The sequence below is a fragment of the Elephantulus edwardii genome, unplaced genomic scaffold (assembly GCF_000299155.1).
Source record: "Elephantulus edwardii isolate Elephantulus edwardi_28Jun2011 unplaced genomic scaffold, EleEdw1.0 scaffold00022, whole genome shotgun sequence".
Taxonomy (NCBI): Eukaryota; Metazoa; Chordata; class Mammalia; order Macroscelidea; family Macroscelididae; genus Elephantulus; species Elephantulus edwardii.
In genome coordinates, this window is record NW_006399772.1 from 5,011,135 (window position 1) to 5,034,485 (window position 23,351).

The following is a 23,351-nucleotide window of genomic DNA, read 5'->3' on the forward strand; positions in this document are numbered from 1 at the left end:
TCAAAATGGAGTCTACTGTAATGATGTGGATAAATATTAGAGCTTTTTAAAGGATCTTTCTTCATTTGCTGATGTGCTAAAATGCAAAATGAGGAGAAACAGCCATAAAACTTATCCATTAATAATTGGAACATGGAATTTAAAAAGTATGAATCTAGAAAAACTGTCAAAATGAAACTGCATAAAGGTAGAAATTCACTTCATTACTGAGTTGAGAGGGACTAGTATTGACCATTCTGAATCAATTATATGATTTTCTATGTTAGGAATGTAAAACTTAAGAGGAATGGTGTTGCATTCATAGTCAAAAAGACCATTTTAAAATCTATCCTGAAGTACAATGTAGTGAGAAACAGGTCATGATCCATATACATATGAAGACCTGTTAATATCACTACTATTCAAATATGTACACAAATCACTAAAGTCAATGATAAAGAAACTGAAGATTTTTACCAACTTTTGAAACTGATGGGACATGCGCAATCAAAACACCCAACAAAATAACATTCCCCTCAAAAAACAAATAAAGCAGAAGCTATTAAGCAGTTTTAAAGTTGCTACTAGAGTAATTTCAAGATCTCTTTTAAAATATAAACTTGAGGATAAAATCTTAGGTTTACCAGGTTAAAATTTGGAATTTAAGCCTCTATAATGAGTTGATGACCAACCATAGATTGATGAACACTAATCTGATACAGAAACTCATCTAACTTAATAGTAAATAGAAATCTCTTATTTAAAAAAATTAAAATTATTAACAAATAAATAAAGATGATTCAAGAAATGCTCAAACTATACTTGGCCGAGAATGACTATTTACTATTAAGAAATGTCAACCTGGTAGCATCATGTTCTGGTGAAGCATTCAGTAGGGCATGGCACTGCTAAAACACAGGTGATGCCTCTGCAATTTGAAGACATCAGAAGCTCCACAGGAGAAAGACGAACAATCTCCTTTCGTATGATTTTCAGACTCTGGAAACCTGCTTGAGGTCAATTACAAGAAAATCACATTAGGTTTCTTTAGTGCCTTCCAAAATAATTTTATGGGTACAACTACACACTTTGAAAAATCTCCACAAATGCAAATGATACCATGTATATTATTCTGTAGTTTGTTTCTTTTCCAAACTGCCTTTCCATTTGAAACACTGCTTTTCATGGAGAATGAAACCAAGACCTAAGTGCTGATGTCATTGCTCCAAGGCCCTCAGAATGGACAGAACTAGAAAAGACATAGCTGACCCACTGGATTCATGATTCTACAAACAGCAGACAGAAATAAATAATCGTGGTTAAGGATGGATGGAATAATCAGTCTAAGCAATCACACAAAGGGAACATAAAATCCTATTTACATAGCACTTAATTGTATTGTTTATTATACAAGTGATTTTGAAAAAAATTAATTATAGATTTAGAGACAATTAAAAGTATATGGAAGCATGTGCATTAAGTTATGTGTAAATACATCTTTCTATAAAGATTTGAGAAGGCAAAATTCTGGTTATCTTGAAGAAAATTGTTGTTGTTGTTATGTGCCGTCGAGTCGTTTCCGACTCATAGCGACCCTATGCACAACAGCCCTAAACCCTGCTCTATCCTGCGCCAACCGCACCGCCTCTGACACACCCATCCCGATTACCCCAGTCACTGAATCAATCCATCTCATAGAGGGTCTTCCCCTCCTGCGCTGTCCCTCCACCCTCCCAAGCATGATGTCCCTCTCCAAGGACCCGTCCCTCCTGGCAACATGTCCAAAGTATGTCAGACGAAGCCCCAGAATCCTTGCCTCCAAGGAGTAGCTTGGTTTAATCCTCTCCAAGATGAATCTGTTTGTTTTCCTGGCAGTCCATGGTACATTCAGTACCCTTCTCCAGCACCACAGCTCAAAAGCATCCACTCTCCTTCTGTCCTCCCTAGTCACTGTCCAACTCTCTGATGCATAACAAGCGATTGCAAAGACCATGGCCTGTATCAGGCGCACCTTAGTCTCCAGAGAGACACTGTTGCTCCTGAGTACCTTTGAGAGGTCCCTAACAGCAGACTTTCCCATCACGATACGCCTTTTGATTTCCTGACTGCTGGTACCAAGAGTGTTGACTGTGGAGCCGAGCAAACTGAAGCTGTGAACACTCTCAATCTCTTCGTCATCCATCCTGACGCTGCTAATTGGTCCAGTGGCGAGAATCTTTGTCTTCTTGACATTGAGCCTTAGTCCATACTGAAGGCTGCAGTCCTTGACCCTTCGCAGCAAGTGCATGAGGTCCTCCTCAGTTTCAGCAAGCAGGGTTGTGTCATCTGCATAACGGAGATTGTTAATAGATCTTCCACCAATCCTGATGCCACAATTCTCCTCATAGAGCCCAGCTTCTCGGATAATCTGCTCTGCATACATGTTGAAAAGGTATGGAGACAGGATGCATCCCTGGCGTACACCCTTCCCAATTTTGAACCATGCACTGTTACCCTGCTCTGTTCTGACTACTGCCTCTTGATCCAAGAACAGGTTTCGCATTAGCACAATTAAATGTTCTGGGATTCCCATTCTTCTCAGAGTCAGTCACAGTTTGTTATGATCTACACAGTCAAATGCCTTTGCATAATCAATGAAACACAGATAGACATTTATGGAACCAAAATTCTTTCTCCTCATACTAATCTATGAAGTGGTACAAATGGTTAATATGTCTGGTTACTGGTGACTTCAAGTCTACTCAGAGGCACTCCAAAACACAAATCTGGCAATCTAATGCTGAGAAGTGTCATTAAAAACTATGTAAGAAAAAAAAAAAGAAATAAACAATTTAAGCAAACTTCTGTTCCAACACACATGGGGTCAAAAATCAGAATCAGGCAAGCTCTGCTGACCTAGTGGCAAGAAGCTGCACTGCAATCCCAGATGTGCATGGTTCAAATCCACCAGACGCTCTGCTGGAGAAGGAGGGACAATCTCCTCCTGTACCAGTCAGATCTGATTTGACGGCACACACACACACACACACACACACACACACACACACACAGAATCAGAGTCAATTAACTGGTTTACAGTAACCCATATATAAACCTATCATTTAATTTTGACTTACAGCAATACCATTATTGACTTTTAAGGTTATATATCTTAAGAATAGGCTGTCCATCTTTCTCTCACATGGCAGCTGGTAAAATCAAACCATCAAAGATGTGCAGCCTTTGGGTTAACACTGCAACTTGCTACAGGCTAAACTACTAGAAATCCTAAGCGACGGTTCTAGTCTATCCTATAGAGTTGCTGTAAGTTGGAATCAACTCTATCATACACACAACATAGCATTACCTGTGTGTGTATATGTTTCTATTAAATGAGTTCATATTTATTGATACCTCTGGTTATAATACAACACCATAGGGCTCACTCCATCTTTACTTATTTGTAATCTTCCTCAAAAGAAATATGTCTTCTTACTGCACCAGTTTATTATTTTTCTAATCTAAACAGTTTCAAAATTCTTTTCTCTGTGAAAAAACACATTATTAAATAGATTATAACATTTAGTTTTAATCATTAGATTCACTCTTATTTCAAAATTATTTAGGTTAGTTATTTTTGTCCCTACAGTATAGTTATAGTAAACATTTACAATATAGTTAAATTCATTTGTTACTGTTTATATTGGTTGGTTTTAACTTCATGGAGGAAGTAAGAATCTTAACCTATATAAAAAGATATTCTTTATCCCCCCACAAATAAGAATTTTTATTTGTCATCATTAAAAGTCTAAATTTTAAATAGATTCTTGAACTATTCTTGGTGGCTCTTAGCCATCAGCTCATTTAACTTTAGCACCTGTCTCATCTCCAGGTACTTTTCCAGAGCTCCCATCTTCACCATGAAGATCCATGAGTTTGCCCAGTTCAAACTTGGGCTTCTTCAGTATATTTACTTTTCTAACAAATACATCATAGAGAGGATAAATAGACTGGCAAGCCTTTCCTACGTCTTTCCCAATGCTGTCTGGAATCAATTTATTGACCACCTCTTTCAAGTCATTTGTCTGTGCCTCTTGGGTCATGGTTTCCATCATTTTCTTGCGGATTTGGCAGACCTGTTGGTGCTGAGCATAAGAGGTCTTCCAAATCTGATTGTTGCGGTTTTTTTGTTTGTTGGGTTGGATTGGTTTTTTTTTCCCTTTTTTTGAAAAATCAACACAAAACAGACAAAGCAAATAACCATCAACATGAGCTTCAATCATAGTCTGACACTTTTTGACCATGGAACACATTTTGTCATGAGTAAGATCCATGCCATGGAAGTTGGTGAGGCAGTTTTTGCCTTTAACATCCTCAGTAATTAGCTTGAATTTTCTAAATGCAACCTCATCATTTTGCAAATCAGCAAGGTTCACTTCAAAAACACGACCCTTGAGCCCATCAGATGTAATTTTGGTTGCTTGAGTCCTTGTGACTAGTGTCTTCCCAATATTTTTTATACTGAACATTGCTGGTGCCTTTATATCATACCAATCTTTCTTAGAAAATGGATCAACTACTTTTTTTTCTTGGCTCCTTTCTTGCCACCTTTTGTAAGGCGCTTGTTCTTGCTGACTGTCATGATGGTGCCCAGAGAGTGAAAAGGATAAAAAGATATTATCAGAGAAGTCTCAAGTCCCTTCATATTTCTCCTACTCTGATCTGTCCCCTCTGTCTTTACATTTCTTTTCCACTCATGTCACAGAATTTCTGATTTTTAATAGCATTCTCTACATAATTTTTTTCCTTCTTCACTTCTAGAATATACATTTTTGTTTTGAATACTCAGAAATGTCATGCCCGTTCCATTATTAAGATTAATAAATTTACTTTTCTTTTTCAAGTGGTTGTCCATTGTTCTATTATTTTCATTAAAAACTCCTGAGCTCACTAAATTTCTCTTTGGTATAAGTAAGCTTGTGCCTTGTGTTGCTTTTTCCAGCCATCATGCCTCCTTCTCCTGGGACCTTTCTCCATCCTCTGTAGTTTTAAGAAGCTATTAAGTATAGTCACATGGTATCTATGGCCATATCATGTATAATTATTTCATCAAGAGGCCTTGAATCATTCCACACATTTTTATATAGATACACGTAACAGAAATTTTCTCTTTCTTTGGATCATAAACTCTAAGGGCCAAGTAGAGATCATTTTAGCCTCTATGAGAAAATTATCTTTCTGAGAATAAAACTAAGCAGGGCAAGTAAATGTAATAAATGAGAAAAAAGCAAAGCCACAACTTCCTTTTCAAAATCTCACTCATAATTTAGAGGCAATCAAATGTCATCATTTTAAGGCAAACAAGAAGATTTTGTGGAAACAGATTATAATATGAGCAAGTATGCTATTTATTCAGGTTCTTATACTATGTAGCAAGTGATAGAATAGTACTTAAAGACTGAAGATGGTAAGTTACAGATATGTACTATATGCCCTAAAATAACCACTAAAATAACAGAGTTAGACTTTATAAAAGCAAAAACTTAGATATTTACTATAAAAAAAGTCAAGAATCTACTGATGCATCTGGCAAGTGTTCAATATTCAAAATATATAAAGTCCTTGCAATGCTAGCTTAAAGATTGGCTTCTCTAGCCATTATGTTAGCCTGCTATAGTTTCCAGCTACCTTAACTGCAAACACTGTCTTGAAAATCATCAACAGCTGTGGGACTAGGAAAAGAAAGAGTGCTCCTCATAGGAAGCAATAAGATTTGAGGGAGACTAGAGCAAGATCCAGGTGAGAGAAACCCTGCTGATTATAGAAAGACTGTGGCATTGCTGTGGAAAAACTGTTACAAGATGTAACCAAAGGAGCCCTGAGATAAAGGCCACATTAAAGGTTTTGCTGCTCTTGTAAATGGAAGAAAATGCTGTTTGCTGAACTGAAACTGGAGCCTTGGAACTGCTGAACTAAAATTTGGACTTCGACTGCATGATATTTTTTGCCTCTCTCACTCTCCAACTTACTTCTGTAATAAATCTCACTCTTGGTACCACAACTGTGAGTCAACAATGAATGTCAAACCCAATGATTTGTGGAAATAAGTGCAGAAGTCAGAGGGTGGCATGTCTACCTAGCAGCTATTTGAAGCTATGGATATTACTGATGGGAGCAGCTCCCCTTTTTATGTGAGAAGTCAGACTAAGAGCCCCCCTGCCATGTTGCACTGATTCTTTCCACAGTCCTACAATGCCTGGGCAGCTCAAAATCCTAAGTGTTTAGCTATTAATTTGAAAGAGTGACAGTTTAAATACACCCACAGACACCCTGAAAAACAACCCCTGCTTCCCAAAGGAAATGCCACAGAATAGTTTTATTTTTACACTTGTGGTCTTTATGACCACAAGAATCAACTCAAGAGCCAACAACAAGAAAGGTACAAAACTGGTCAGAGTTAAAGCAGGTGACTGTATCTAACAACATAATTCAACAACAGTCTAATTTAAAGTGAGCAAAGAACTCAAATAGTTATCTACCCAAAGAAAATGAACAGTCAGAAAAACACCATGAAAAGATGCTCATCCTCATCAATAATGAGGCCAATGAAAACGCAAACACCAATAAGCCATCACTTCATAACCATTAGTAAACTTATCATAGTGATGCCATATATGTTCTCCTTGGGCTTTGGTTATTCTCAGAAGATCTCCAGGTCTAGTCTTCAAGATGCCTTTGAGTGCACTAAAACCTTCAATTTATCAGTCAACAGCTGGCTATGTTCACCATTTGCACCATGCAGCGACTCCTCAGTCCCCCTTGGGAGGATATCATCAAAACAATGGAAAAGAGTAATGATGAGCATGTGAAAAAATTAGAACACTCCAACTTCAACAAGAAAAAGGTAAGCAACTCAATCACAAAACGGGCAAAGGATATTAACAGACACTTCACCAAAGACATTCAGATAGCAAACAAATACATGAAGGAATATTCAAAATCCCTAGCTGTCATAGAGATGCAAATCAAAACAACTATATCAATCATCTCACCCCAGCAACAATACCAAAGTTCAACAGGGCAGCAAACAACAAATGCTGGTAACGTTATGGAACTCTTATTCACTGCTGGTGGGAATGTAAAATGGTATAGTCACTATAAAAGGTGGTCTGGCACTTTCTCAAAAAGTTGGGAATAAAAATAACATTTAACCCAGCAATTTCACTACTGGGAACCAAAGCCAAGACTCAAACAGATATATGCACACCCATTCTTATTACTGTGTTATTTATGATAGTAAAGAGAAGCAACCCAAGTGTCTATCAACAAATGAATAAACAGAAAAGCTATGGTACATTCACACAATAGAATATTACACAGCACTGAAAAACAATGAACTCTTAAAACATTACACAACATGGGGAGCTGCAATGACACTATGCTGAGTTAAATATTTCAGTCACAAAGTCACAAAAAGCAAACACTGCATAACACTGCTGTTATAAAACAGGACAGATAGGACAGACATGCAGACATGCGGGTGGGTTGAGAATGGAAAGAGAGTGGATAGATAATGAACACCACATTAGAACAGCTGAGAGGGAGAACTACCCAAAAGGAATTTATGATTAGGCATTACATGTATGACAACAATCTGGAACAAAGGGTGCACTGCAGGGTGAGCTGGGGGTGGGAGGGATGTGCAACAATGGGGAAAAAAGCACTAATAAACATTTTAAAAAACAAATAATAGTAGCAACAACAACAAAAAAAATATCTGAACTCTCCTCCATTGTGAGTGGGGTGGAAAGGGACAATGCTTAGGCACTGAAAACCAATTTGGTAGGTTATCCAAAAGCAAAACACGTAACGCAATAATTCCTCTCATAGAGATATACTTTAAAGAATTTGAAAAAAAAAAAAAGAATTTGAAGTAAGCCCTCACACACTTAACACATCAATGCTTACAACAATCTTATTTATAATTACCAAAAGGAATAAACAATCTAAATGTGCAATAATAAATAGAAATGTAAAGTGTGCCATATACATAGAATGTGGTACATATACATCAAATTAGCAACCTATGTTAAGCATCAGAATATAATGCTAGCAGCCTACAACACACTCTCAGAAGTATCCATTTAGACTATTGGCTCTTCTAGTTCAGTATTATGGCAAGCAACTAAGAATAGTAAGCACACAAATATTTGAGCCATCTTTTATATATAATTTACTTAAAAAAATTTTTTAGATAAACTGGAAATAGAACATCACAAAATTTGTTCAATTATATGTATTTTTTAATTGTATGTATTTTAGCCATCTGCTTATATTCTGTCATTTAATATCTTTGAGATGACCCCCAAAATATTCTCATTTGTATCTTTTGCTATTTAATTATGATGTGTAAAGAAGAAAAACAAACAGAAAGAAAACAAAACACTCCCAACAATTAAAAAAACTCCCACTACCATAAAAAATTACCAAAAGGGAAAACAAAAATAAGGCACAATTACAAATTATTATCTTGGAAAAGAGGTTAATTACTCTCTCTCTAACAATCAAACTCATGAGGAAGCATTACGCTACAAAAGGTTAATAATTTGTATTCTTTCTAGCAAGAGCATTTCAAACTTACATGGTAGTATGTCCTTGTATCTGTTCTTTTTAACATTTTCTTCTTTTTCTCCAGTGACTGTGGGATAAATCTTTTCTGTTCTATATTTGGTAGACAATCTTCTTAATCTCTTTAAAAAAAAAACAAGTTTAGAAAAACACTGTTATTTACAAAATTTTAACTATTTACAAATATTTCTTTACTAAGTTGGGCTGGACTGATTACTCACAACTTATTTTCCTTTTTCTAGAAATTCACAGTTATTATTTCCCCATCTTCTAAGAGTTAATTGCGAGAATAATCTGGTTTTTGGCCCAAGTTCAAATACTCATTAATAGTTACTTCAAAAAAGAGTAATGGGGGGCAACTAAAATAAAAGTAATTTTATGTTTAAAACGCATGAATAAAGCTAAGTTAGATCATTTAACTTACCCTTTTACTTATGCAAATAATCACTGTATTAATTAAGGGTCACAACCAAGTTTGACAATGTCCCTCCTTCCCCTCCAAAAGATTATGTTCACGTCTACTTTAATCATTCTCTCAATAAACCATGAGCCAGGGCTTCTCTAGAAGGCATAAATAAGCTAACAATGACTTATAAGACACTGAAGTTCTTTCATATTAAATTGGAAATATCCAACAAAGACCAATTCTGCTTATTCACTGCATTACAGAAGTGGTTTGTGGGTTAGTGACAAACTCTTACCACATATGGTAGTAGGGATGTTCTTTGGACTGGAATATTTCTGCGTGTCAGTAATACACTTCCTGCTTTCAGAAGGACTGAAAGTCGGCATTGTGAATTGTTTAAATTTTACTCAACTACATTGCTGAAGCTTAATTTCAAAAGAGTCTAATTTCTTTCGGTCTTAAAGACTTATTGAAAGCACTCTGGTTTTATAATTTAACAAGTTATTAAGAACAAATTAAACAAAGACGTTTAACATTAACTTCCTCATTTATAATTAGTTCCTTTATTTTTGCTATTTATGATAATGATATTTCAACTAAGAATATTTAAAGCTATTATTCTGAAGAATCAGAACCTTACTACATAATTCTGGCTTTATTTCTGTTATAATGTACTTTGACACACAGCACTTGAAATAATCCTCTAATTAAGAATGTATACAAAGAATGACCAATTTGGGGTTTTTTTTCTCCTCTGCAAAAGTACTAAATTTTCTCAACATAGAGACCTAAAACAGGAATATACTTTTTTTTCTCCTTAATAGAGACTTGCTAGTATCTTGCAACATATTAATTGTCAAAATGCCAGAGTAAAATTCCTACGATCTATGATGCCATTTCCTGTGCTAATAAACTCTCAAAATACAGGAGTTTTTGGCAGGAGGGGAGAAAAGACACCCTCTATTCAAAAATAGTGAACTGTTAGTAAGGCTTTGGGAAAACAACATCTTCCATACAATATTGGTGGGGGGAAAAAATTAAGCAGAACAACTAAAGGATGGCACTTGGTAATTATAAATGTATATAACCCCTTAACCCAAGAATTGTAGTTCTACAAATGATTCTCTAGATAAAAATGCATAGTTGAGAAAGCATGTATATACAAGTTATTTACCGTAGCAGTTTATAACAGAAAAATAATTTTTAAAAGTCTGTCAATAGAGTCAGAGAAGGTAGACTGGCTCAAGATAGGGCAGAGTTCAGAGCATATGGGTCACTAGGAGTCACAGGAGATTTGATGGCACATAACACCACCATCAATAGAGTTGTTGGATAAGGTTAATGACAAACTCTACCATGAATAGCAGATTGTCTCAATGACAGAATCAAATAGGACACTGCTGAAAACAAACGACGATAATAAAGCACTGTTTACAAAATATATATGATGTGTAGAAATTTGTCTACTTGGGAGTGTAAAACACTGTAAAGCAGTTTCATTTTTTCAGAAAAATCACATGTAAGCTTATAAAAAGTAAGGACTACCAGCTGAGTCCTGAATTCAGAATTTAAGATCAAGCAGGTTTGAGCATTTGCGTTTTGGTAGGTTTCCAGGTGATGGTGCTGCAGGTCTCTGGGCATTACACTTTGAGAGGTAGCCATATAAGGAGGAGACAGTATCGTCGTGATTGATAGCATTAACGAATGGAGAATAATTCTTCGGTTCCTCTGTATTTCTCAAGCTCTGGTGACAATGTCTATAGGTATTGTGCTTAAGGGGGTACTTGGCTAGCAGCGTGAATTTACCATGTGGAGAAAGACGGGCAGTCTCTTCCCATGCAATTTACAGCCTCAGAACCTTGCTAGAGGGTCAGCTATAAGTTAGTTTATCCCATTCTGTCCCTTATATTTCACATACAGGTTTGCAGTATATATTTTTTAAAAAATGGTTACAAGAATTAAAGATTGGGGGTGGTGGTGGAAGGTAGATGATCAAGAAGAAAAATGTAGCTACCACAAAGCAAGGAAGATACAAGCAAGAGCATGAAGAGCATTAAACTGTTTTCATATTAGATTCTGCCTAAAATAGGTGTGTTGGAGAAAGTATTACAAAGATTAAAGCAAAGCTTTCCCCTGAATCTCTTTTCCACCATTTAAAACATCTGAAATATTCAACACAATGTAATTAAAGTAGCCTTGGTGAGTGCTATAATGCATAAAACGTTGGTAGTTTGAATCCACCGGCTACTCTGTGGGAGAAAGAGGAACAGTCTCTTCCCCAGAAAGATTCTAATAGAAAAAAAAAGAATTCCCATTGTAACAACCTGTGTATGCAGTGTTTTTTTCATTAGTCACTTCCTTGTATATCTCCAAATCTATACAAAGTTCATTTAAAAAAAAATAAAACAGTCTAGCTCCTTTAGTATTTGGTCCTAATTTTCCTCTTCCAAAACTCCTTACAAGTTCTTTTCTAATTTACTAGCCCCTTCTTTATAAGATAAACACCTCAACTAAACTAACTTTGAATGTAAAGTAACTGCCTGATTAATGTAATTAATGTATGCAATAACTTATACCACTGTAATACATTAGGGAGCACTGGTGGCTTATTGGTAACTGGAAAAAGATGGGCAATTTTCTCAGTGTGATTTACAGCCCCTGAAAACCCACTAGAGGGTTGGTCAGTTATAAGTTGGTTCTAACTCAACCATATATAACAAGTTACATTAAATGATCGTATGCTGAAGACGTTGATTTGAGTGTAAGACTTCAACACTGATGTGAGCAAAAGATGTTACTCTATGAATAGTACATTAAAATTAATATCAAAAAAGTGCTTAAAGCAGCAATTAAACCATCATGGACTGCTAGGAAAACAAACAGATTCATCCTGGAAAGGGTTAAATCCTTGGAGGCAAGGATTCTGAGGCTCCGTCTAACATACTTTGGACATGGTGTAAGGAGAGACAGGTCCTTGGAGAGGGACATCATGCTTGGGAGGGTGGAGGGACAGCGCAGGAGGGGAAGACCCTCTATGAGGTGGATTGATTCAGTGACTGGGGTAATCGGGATGGGAATGTCAGAGACAGTGTGATTGGCACAGGACAGAGCAGAGTTTAGGGCTGTTGAACATAGGGTCGCTATGAGTTGCAAGTGAATCAATGGCATATAACAACAACAACATACATAAAGGAGTGTCTTGTCATAATTTGGTTTTAACTTCTTACCACCATATTCCACTGACTCTAGTGAAGCTGTTAAATTAGGATAAATAACAAGAGAAAACAATAGTCATATACAGAGAAACATAAACATCCCTCTTGGTACAGTGATAAAGCACTAAGCTGTTAAACAAGACATTAGTGGTTCAAGCACAAAGAGCTCCTCTGCAGGAAGATATGGCAAGGTGCTTCTGTAAAGATTAAAATCAACTCAACACTGTTAAACTGGAACATTCTCAAAACATTCCCTCCACTGGGGAAATGAACTGCAAAGGAGGAGACTGCCCATCTTTCTCCAGCAGAGCCCTGCTGGTGGAACCATCAGAGAAGTGTGGTCTTTGGTTAGCAGCGTGACTTCCTGCCAGAGCCTCAGAAAACCTGTATTACTTTGTAATACAGGGTCACTAGGAATCAGAATGGGCTTGATGGTAATAGGTATGAATAGAGAGAAACATACCATAATACTAAGTAGCCTCAAAAATAAGCATAAGGTGTAGGAAAGACTTTATGAGAACAGCATTGAACGCTAATAAAATAGCATTTATAAACTACATTAAAAAAGAAATTGTTTTAATTATTTATTATTCTATCTAGGAAAAATACTGTGTGAAGAATGGTACAGTTAAAATTTTGAGAATTTCCTTCATGCCAGGTTTTTACAGATTACATGGGCTTCTCAGCTGCTTCTGGACACAAATTCAGTCAAGCAATACATTTACATAAATTTAAGGACATATCACACCATAATCTTTAAGTGCCTATGGGTTGTTTTTGTTTTAATTTAGCAATTTAAACCTATAAGAAAGATGTGTTCAGCTGAGCATATTTCTTAATAATCATAAGAGTATATTAAAATCTTTATAGTTTTAACTACGTTAGCCTCACATTTTCAAAAATTCTTCAATAGGTATAAATTTTCCAAAGTAAAATACCATTTTCTTAGTTTAATGATACATAAAATATTTTTAATATTTCTTTTCCTACTAACACTGGGAACTTCTGGTGCTGTAGTCCATAACTACTTGTGCTACTAACCCAAAAGCTGCACACAAGTCTCCCCCAAGTTCAAAATGCCAGCGTTCCAGTGGAGAAAGATGGATAATTGAGATTTACAACATCAGAAACCCAATGGAAGGTTGTTATGCGTCAGAACCAACTTAACAGTAGTGACTGCTTAAGTTTTATAACTTTCTCACTAATACTCCAGCCATTTATCACCATTAACAGAAGCTCCCTACCAACAATATGATGCTAGTTTTATTTTATTTTACTCTGGCTACTAGGACCTTGGTTTCATTATTATAGTTTTTATTTTCCTAATCTTACAAAGGGTTGCTATGAGTCACAGGCAACCGACACAACGGCAAATGACAATAACAATAATTTTTTTTAAATTTTTATTATTTGTGTGTGTCCCGTCAAATCAGTTCTGACTGGTACAGGAGGAGATTGTCCCTCCTTCCCTGGCAGAGCATCTGGTGGATTCGAACCGTGTGTCTCTGGGATTGCAATACAGCTTCTTGCAACTAGGCCACCAGAGCTCCCCCAATAACAACAATCTTAAATCAAGGGTTTCTAGTGTGCAGTGGTTACATCATTCAACTGCGAACCAAGAGGTCTGTGGTCAGAATTAACTGACCACTTCTTGAAAGTAAGGTATAAGTCTCTAACAGTCTCATCCCCATGTTTATTGCTGTGTTATTCACAATAGCAAAGAGATGGAAGCAACCCAAGTGCCCATCAACAAATGAAAGATAGAAAAACTATTGTATGGTCACACAATGGAATACTATGCAGCACTGAAAAATAAGAAATGAATATTGTATAACATGGATGACCCTGGAGGACATTACGCTGAGTGAAATACCTCAGTCACAAAAGGACAAATACTGCATAACAACATTGTTATAAAAAAGGACTGATGACATGGGAGTTAGGGGAATCTAAGGAAAAAAGGGGATAAGTAATGAATACTACATTGGAATAAATAAAGGAAAAACTGTTTAAAAAGAATATATGATTAGGCATTATGTGTATGACAACAGTCCAGAATAAGAGGTATACAGCAAAGTGGACTGGGGTAGGAGTGGGGAGAAGAGAGGAAATTATGCAACAATTAATTTTTTGTTTTGATTTTTTTTTATTTTAATGAAAGTTTACAGAGACTTATGGTTTCCAGTCATTCACTGTTGCCCATTTCTCCCTGCCACATCCTAATTCACTCTTCTTCCAAAGTGAAAGAAAAACTCTTTCATTATTATGCAATTCCTCTCCCCAAGTCCATTCCACTATGCCAGCCTTCATTCTGGACTCCTGTCACAACAATAATACCCAATCATATATCCCTTTTAAACAGTTCTCTCCCTCATCTGTTTCAATGCAGCATACATCATTCCTCCCTTCCTTCTCTCAACCTTGATGTCAGTCCTGTTTTATGACAGTGGCCCTATGCACTATCTGTCCTTTTATGACCAAGATATTTCACTCAGCAAAATGTCCTCCAGGGTCACCCATGTTATACAATATTAATTTCTTGTTTCTCAGTGCTGCATAGAATTCCATTGTGTGACCGTACAATAGTTTTTCTATCTTTCATTTGTTGATGGGTACTTGGTTTGCTTCCAGCTCTTTGCTATTGAGAACAAAGCCACAATAAACATGGGTGTGCATATATCTGCTTGGGTGGCGGTTATGGTTTCTTTAGGGTAAATTTCCAGTAGTGGAACTGCTGAGTCAAATGGTATTTCTATTTCCAACTTTTTTGAGAAAGCTCCATACAGCCTACCATAGTGGTTGTACAATTTTACACTCCCACCAACAGTGAATAAGGGTTCCAGTTTCTCCGCAACCTTGCCAGAATTTGATGTTTTCTTTTCTGTTAAATTTTGCTATTCTTACTGGGGTGAGATGGTATCTCATAGTTGTTTCGATCTGCATCTCTCTTAGAGCTAGGAATTTTGAACATTTTTTCATGTGTTTGTTGGCCATCTTTGGTGAAGTGTCTGTTTATATCCTGTGCCAATTTTTCAACTGGGTTATTTACCTTTATCTTGTTGTAGTGCTCAAGTATTTTATAAATTCTAGATATAAGTCCCTTGTCTGACATGTCATTACTAAATATTTTTTCCCAATCTGTGGCTTCCATTTTCACTCTGTTGGAGACTTTTATGGATATGCATAAGCATTTGATTTTTATAAAGCCTTATTCATCTATTTTATCCTCTCTTGGCTGTAGATTTTCCAGGATGCTTGAAGACTATTTATGTTGCGGATTAGGACTTTCTAAGGTTCTTCCAAGCTTTTCTTCAATGAAGTTTATAGTCCTTGGTTTTAGTCCTAGGTCCATGATCCCCTTTGAGTTGGTTTTTGTATATGTAGTGAGGTGTGGATCTTGTTTGAGTTTCTGCAGATGGTTTTCCAATTTTGCCAGCACCATTTGTTAAAAAGGCTGTCGTTTCCCCATTGTTGTTTTTTTAAATGATGAAAGGATAGGGAGGAAAATGTGCAAGAATGAATTGAACGAATGAATGAAAACCCAACTTTTCTGTAAACTATCATTAAAAATCACAATTTTTAAAAAAACAAACCCACAAGATGAGTCCGTGTCTATGAAGATTCACAGCCTTGAAATCACACAGGGTAGGTTCTACTCTGTCCGACAGGGTCACTTTGAGTCTGAACTGACTAGACAGAGAGTGAATTGTTTTGGAATCCTAAACTGATCCTCAAATACCTCCCCCAAACCACATGTAATATGATTTTTTGGTTATTATACCACATGTTGCTCCTTGTTGCTGCATACTACTGAAATCAGAACTGACACATTGAAAACCTTCCCTTTCAGAGGCAGTAAATTACAGGGGCGATTGCTCCTCTTTCCTCAGCAAGCAGATGGTGGATGCAAATGGCATGCCTTTGAGTTGGCAGTGCAACTCCTTACCAGTAAAACACCAGAACTTCCTTGTCGTATGCTATTCCTCCATATTCTTTACATCTTATCATTTAAAAGCATGAGTTTCATAAAGTATCATTTTTCCGAAAATATACACATAAAAAGTACATTTTCAATTGTACCTTAAGGTAAAATAAAATGGAATTGCTTTAAACTTAACAATGTGACAAAATATTAAGACTATTCAACCATAAAATTATACTACTTTTTCCACTATTAAAACAAAACCAAACCAAAAACTCTCAGACTATTACTGGGGAATAAATCGGAATTTTAAAAGGTAGGATGCATAGCCTGTATGTATCATTTAGTAACTGTTACATGAATAAGTCAATCTGATTTTTACTGGTAATTGTAAATTACTTTCAGACATAAGTCACACAGTACTACTACTTTTACTCTATCACACAAAAGTTAAATGTCACCAAATCAAAATAAAGTTTGTGCTTTTTAAAAACTTTATTATTGGACCTTTTCCCCCACATATACATCCAGCAAGCCAAAAGGAAACAGCAATTCCAGAGACAAAAAAAAATGAGGAAAGAAACCTTTTCTTTTTGGCCTTTCTAATTATCTCATACAAACAAACTAGTTATTGTACAGCCAACTACATACACAAAAAGTTATTGGAATGCTCAAATAAGACTGTATGTTGTTTCCTTTTTCACAGTTTTGTTTGTTCTCCTATCATCTCCTTTGAGATTATAAACATAGAGAAACATAATTATGAATACTAATGAACCTGGTCAAAGCACAAATAAAGCCAGAAGTAGGGTACTAAGTTATCGGAAAGTTAGTTTAGTCATCATTAAAAATAGCTGAAGCTCTGGTGGGTGGCCTAGTGGTAAAAAGCTACACTGCAATCTCAAAGGCACTTGGCTCAAATCCACCAGCTGCTCACCAGAAGGATTGGCACTCTCCTTCCATATATTTAACTGCCTCTGAAAACCCACTGGAGGGTCAGCCAGGGGTCAGTTCCGACTGACGAGCATACAACAAAGAAGGAAAACAGGGTTGTTTCTATCTCTTTGCTATTGTGACTAACAAAGCCATAAATACGGGTGTGCATACATCTGTTTGAATCGCAGCTCAGGTTTCTTTAGGGTATATTCCCAGTAGTGGAATTGCTGGGTCCAAGGTCTATTTCCAGCTTTCTGAGAAAACACTTTCCTTAGTAGTTTACATTATTATTTTACATTCCCTCCATCCATAGCAGTTGTACTATTTTACATTCCCACCAGCAACAAAAAGAGTTCCAATCTCTCCACAACCTTGCCAATATTTGCTGTTTACGATCCTACTGAACTTGGCTATCATTGCTTGGAAGACATAATGCTGAGTGAACTATCTCAGTCACAAAAGGCCAAATACTGGATAACACTGCTGTTACAAAACAGGACTGACATCAAGGGGGAGCACAGGAAAAGGGTGGCTACATAATGAACACTGCACTGGAACAGATGAGGGGAACTGTTTGAAAGGAGTATCAGGCATTAAATATATGTATGACAACATTCATTGTTATGCATCAGAGAGTTGGACAATGACCAAGGAGGACAGAAGGAGAACTGATGCCTTTGAGCTGTGGTGCTGGAGAAGAGTATTGAGAATGGACTGCTAGGAAAACAGATTTGTCCTGGAAAGGGTTAAACCAGGTGGCTCCTTGAGGCAAGGATTCTGAGGCTCCGTCTAACATACTTTGGACATGTTGTGAGGAGAGACCGGTCCTTGGAGAAGGACATCATGCTTGGGAGGGTGGAGGGACAGCGCAGGAGAGGAAGGCCCTCTATTAGGTGGATTGATTCAGTGACCGGGATAACTGGGATGGGAGTGTCAGAGACAGTGTGATTGGCACAGGACAGAGCGGAGTTTAGGGCTGTTGTACATAGGGCTGCTATGAGTCGCAAGCGACTCGACGGCACATAACAACAACAACAAAATGACAACATTCTGAAACAAGAGGCACACTGCAAAGTGGACTGAGCAGAGAAAAGGAAGGGTGAATGTGCAATAACGAATGAAAACTCAATCTTTCTGTAAATTTTATTAAAAATAATATTTTTAAAAATATATAATAAAAAATAAAATACGGCCTTGGAAGTTCTTTTTTTCTCTCTTTTTGGTTTTGGTGAGATAGTGAACAGTGTGTGTTATGTGTAAGTGAAATTGTCTGAGTGGAAGGTAAGACTCTACTAGAAGGTGATCATGCTTACAAGGCTGAGAGGAGATAGTGAATAGATAGATCATACTTGTCTTTTTTACCATCATGTTCAGGGAGCTCTGGTGGCTTAGTGGTAAAGAATTGTGCTACCAACACAAAGGTACACAGCTCGAATCCACCACTACTTCCTGAAGAAAGATGGGTAATCTCCTCCCACGCAATTTACTGCCTCTGAAAATATCCTGGAGGGTCAGCTATGGATAAATTCCAACTTGCCAGTACACAAAAGTTTAATACAGTAAAACTAGGAGTTCTGGAGGCCTGGTCGGTAGGGAGTTTCACTACTAACCCAATGGCCAGCTTTAACTTATTAAGCTATATCAAATGGCTACCTCCAGTTAAAATTTAAAAACCATGGCATCCCTCCTAAATACAGTTACGCCCACTCTTTGACAATTTAATTTATGCCACTCTGCTTTAACAAAAGACGTATGTTGGTACCCATTTTTGTTAACTGAAATAAATATTCAAAGAGGATTTTTCCTTTTACAGGGAAAAGGGCAAAATGAAACTAGCATTCAGTGTTGTTTTACAGTGAGCCCAGTAAGGAGGGAGTGCACAACCCAAGCAGTACAAGGAGCACCTTGCCTTTATGTAGGCTATGTATTTATCACATCATTTCTACTTTATGAAGGCTGTGTATTTAGTATATCAATCATGGTTTTACAGTATGTTAGTGTTATTTTAGGTTTTCTGTGTTAGTTAATAGGTTATTTCTGGGCTCTGGGAACATGTGAAAAAAATTTCATTTTTTTTATGCTATGCCAGACTGCCACTTAACTGTAGTTAATGAAAGAAACTTTTTTTAAAAAAGTTTCTACTTCCTGGTGAACCATTAACTCCTGAATACCCTTCAAATTTTATTCTAGCTACAAATATTTCTCAATAGGTATGAAAATCTCAATATTCCTAAGTCCTGCAAAAAATTTAACACTAATGATTTGCCATTTTAAAAAACTTCTATAAAGCAATTATATCTTGATCCTCTCTATCTCTCTACTATCCTCCAAACAGCACCAATGACCTCCACTGGGATTCCAAGGCTATAAATCTCACAGGAGATTGTCCACGTGCTCCTGTGGAACCACTGATGCTTTCAAACCACCAGAGGCTCAGACCTGGTTATCATCCACTCCCTATGGACTAGGACACAAGAGGTTCAATTTTGAGTCCTAATCTCTTAATTTGCATGACCTCTATGGACAGCTGTCCTTCTGTCTCTTTCCTATCATAATCTTAACCATTCTCAGCCCTGACCATTCTACTCAGTTAAGAGGTCTATACATTCAAAAGACGAATTGCACTTGGAAAGTCGGCTGTCAGGGTCCTCTCCAGAGTACTGAAGAGTAACAATGTCAGTCTGGAGACTAAGGTGTGCATGATCGAGGTAACAGACTTTCCAATTGCTTGCCATGCATCAGAGAGCTGGACAGTGACTAGGGATGACAGAAAATTGATGCCTTTGAGCTGTGGTGCCGGAGAAGAGTGCTGAATATTCCAGAGACTACTAAGAGAACAAACAGATTCGTCCTAGAGAGAGTGAAACCAGGCTGCTCCTTGGAGGCAAGGATTCTGAGGCTTCATCTAACATACTCTGGGCATGTTGCAAGGAGGGACGAGTCCTTGGAGAAGGACATCATACTTGGAAGAGTGGAGGGACAGAGAAAGAGAGGAAGACCATTGATGAGATGGACTGATTCAGTGACTGGGGTAATGAGGGTAGGTGTGTCAGAGACAGTAAAGTTGGTACAGGATATATAGCAGGTTTCAGGACTATTGTACATAGGGTCGCTATGAGTCGCAAGAGATTTGATGGCACACAACAGCAACAACAACAAATAGAAAAATATTCCTCCTAATGCAAATATTACTTAGATTTAATCATCTGCTTTTTAAAAATGTTTCTATATCTCCTTTTTTATTTTCACAGAGAGCACCTCTGAGCTCCTTAGCAACACAAGCTTAAAATCCTGTAGTTTTGGACACTTTCCCTCAATCTGTCCATCTGCCTCTTCTCATATCCAGTTTCAAGTTCTGTTAAATTCATCTCAGTAAACCTCTCCCAAATCTAACATTTATTTTTTAATCTCATTTAATTTCTCTTCAATTATATTATTTTTTCCAATCAGAAAATGAAAGAATTAAGCCCTTTGAGTGATTGAGGAGAAAAACAACAAAGTGAGAATATGGTGGGAATAACAATATAAACACTAATTAATAATGCCAAGGAATAAAAACAGGAGAAATACACTCATTTTCATGAAACTACATGGAACCTGGTTCAAAGAAAAGAATACAAGAAGAACATCTATTTGTGTTTTATTGATTCTGCAAAGGCATTTGACTGTGTAGAGCATAACAAACTGTGGCTAAGAATGGGAATCCTAGAATACTTAATTGTGTTCATGCAAAACCAATACCTAAATCAACAGGCTATTTTGTGAACTGGGCAAGGGAAAACTACATGGTTTAAATAAGAAAGGTGTGCGTCCTCAAGAAAGCATGGTATCCTTACTCCATACCTATTTAATCTATATGCTGAGCAAATTATTCAAGAAGCTGGGTTCTATGAAGAAGAATGTGGCACCAGGATTGGAGGAAGACCATCAATAACCTTTGTTATGTGGGTGACACAACATTACTTGCGAAAAGTGGAGAGGACTTGCTACAAAAGGTTAAACACTGCAGCATTCAATATAGATTGCATCTCAACTTCAAGAAAACAAAAATTCTCACCACTAGACCTACACCATCATAGAGAAAAGAATGAAACTGTCAACTACTTCATCTTACTTGGATGCAACAGACTGGAGATCAGGCAATGTATTATAGTTGGAAAGTCTGTAGTCAGAAACTCCTACAAAATACTAAGGAGCAACGATGTCAACTTGACTAATTCAGGCCATGGACTTTTCAGTCATTTGCTATGCATCTTGAGAACGGGACAATGAACAAAGATGACAGACAAACTGATGTGTTTGAGCTGTGAGTGCTGGAGAAAAGTAGTGAATATCTCATGGACTGTCAAAAGGGTAAACATGTGCTTTAGAGGGGTGCAACCAGAGTGCTCCTTGAAGGCAAACCGTCATCTCACATACTTTGGACATGTTGCTAGGAGATAGTACTCCTTGGAGATGGGCACCATGCTTGGAAAGGTGGGGAGTCAACGAAGGCAGGGAAGACTCAGTGAGACAGACTGACATGGTGATGTGCTCAGTAATGGCACAGCAATGGGCTCAAGTGTATCAGAGATGAAGTACAGGGTATGTTAGGGTTCAATTCTATTGTTCAAACTGTCACTATGAGTCGTACTCAACTTGACAGAACCTAATAACAATGCAGTATTTGGAGTACAACATGCTTTAAATATGTAAATGAGATGTAATTTCTTAAAAGATAAAAAATATCAAAATACCTTCACATGGTTACTCTAATCCTGCCAAACTTTTTCATTCTTTAAAAAAAAAAATTATTCTTTTTTCAACTGCTTTATTCTTAAAGAATAATTTACACCCTTTGCCAGTGTCCTAAGAGTTGCTGTCAACCCCAAGTATATTTGCAATCACACTGCTCATTATTAGCTCTAATTTCTATTTAAAAAGTCAGAAGCTATTTTAATTGCACAAGAGTATTTAGATTGCATGAGAAAATTACTATTTAAAGTACTTATTTAATTCTATTTATTATTATTATTTAAAATGTAAAAGTTATTTAATTACTGAAACAAAAGTCTAGAACAGTAAAAGAAATTATCCTTGAGGTATGGTATAATAGTTTATGTTCAACTTCTAACACAAGGATTGGTGGTTTGAACCAATCCAGAAGCACTATAGAAGAAAATCCAAACAATTTGTTTCCATAAGAATCATCAGCCAAGGGGATCTTTGGTATTCTAGTGGCAAAAAGCTGCACTGCAATCCCAAAAGTACACAATTCAAATCCATCAGATGTTCTGCTAGAGAAGGAGGCAAAATCTCCTTCTGTGCCAGTTGGATCTGAATCAATGGTACACAAAAAGGAAAATAAATTAAATTTTTTTAAAAATTTAAAAAAAAGAATAATCAGCCAAGAAACTCTTGTGACGCAGATCTTCCCTGTGATACACAAGGTCAACATGAATTGTAATTGACTCAACAATGAAGGCTTTAGTTATTATACATTCAAATGCTTGAAAATACCCAGGAAACTAGAACACAGCTTATCAGTTGTATTTATTTCACCTTTTCCATTTTAGACGACCCAAGTCTAGAAAGGACATAAGGCATTCCTGTCAAAGCAACAAGGTGTCCTGGTGGTACCTAGAATCTCAATCTGTTTGGCTGCTATATGAAAGGCTGGTATTTAAAACCTACCCAGCAGTTTATCAGTAATCAATTTCCATTCAGATTACAGTCAAGTCCCTAATTCCACTCTGCAACACAGATCAGAATAACCTCAAAGATACATAAAAAAGGATCAAGGTGTCTATTATATCAGTTTTTCTTATCAGTGCAAAGAAACATCCTCAAACTAAACAAAATATGGCTTTTCTAATGTCAGGTATTTGTAGGTACGATATACACCCATACATATACACACACACACACACACACACACACACAATATTAAGAGCAAGTAAAAGAATCTGCTTTATTCTAATCACCATCATTTTTTAAAAGAAAGGAAAAGGTCAAATAAAGATGAAGTTAGGTTGTTAAAGTTTTGTTTTGTTTTATTGTTGTTATGTGCCATTGAGTAGCTTTGAAATCTGCCCTGTCCTGAGCCAGTCTGACCAATTACTACATGTTGTTGTTGTGTTATGTGTCGTCGAGTCGCTTGCGACTCATAGCGACCCTATGTACAACAGCCCTAAACTCTGCTTTGTCCTGTGCCAATCGCACTGTCTGTAACACTCCCATCCCGATTATCCCAGTCACTGAATCAATCCACCTCATAGAGGGCCTTACCCTCCTGCGCTGTCCCTCC

At 36.8% G+C, this 23,351-nt stretch overlaps 1 protein-coding gene and 1 pseudogene across 1 annotated transcript in view; both read right to left on the reverse strand.

The window, feature by feature from the left end:
- PTPN12 (protein tyrosine phosphatase, non-receptor type 12) overlaps window positions 1-23,351 on the reverse strand; it is a 101,704-nt gene that overhangs the window by 44,202 nt on the left and 34,151 nt on the right. The window contains exon 2 of the mRNA XM_006882599.1: window positions 8,600-8,708. Within this exon, the coding sequence (XP_006882661.1) occupies window positions 8,600-8,708 (109 nt within the window). The remainder of the gene's footprint in view (window positions 1-8,599; window positions 8,709-23,351) is intronic.
- Window positions 3,774-4,600, reverse strand: LOC102848073 (annotated as a pseudogene).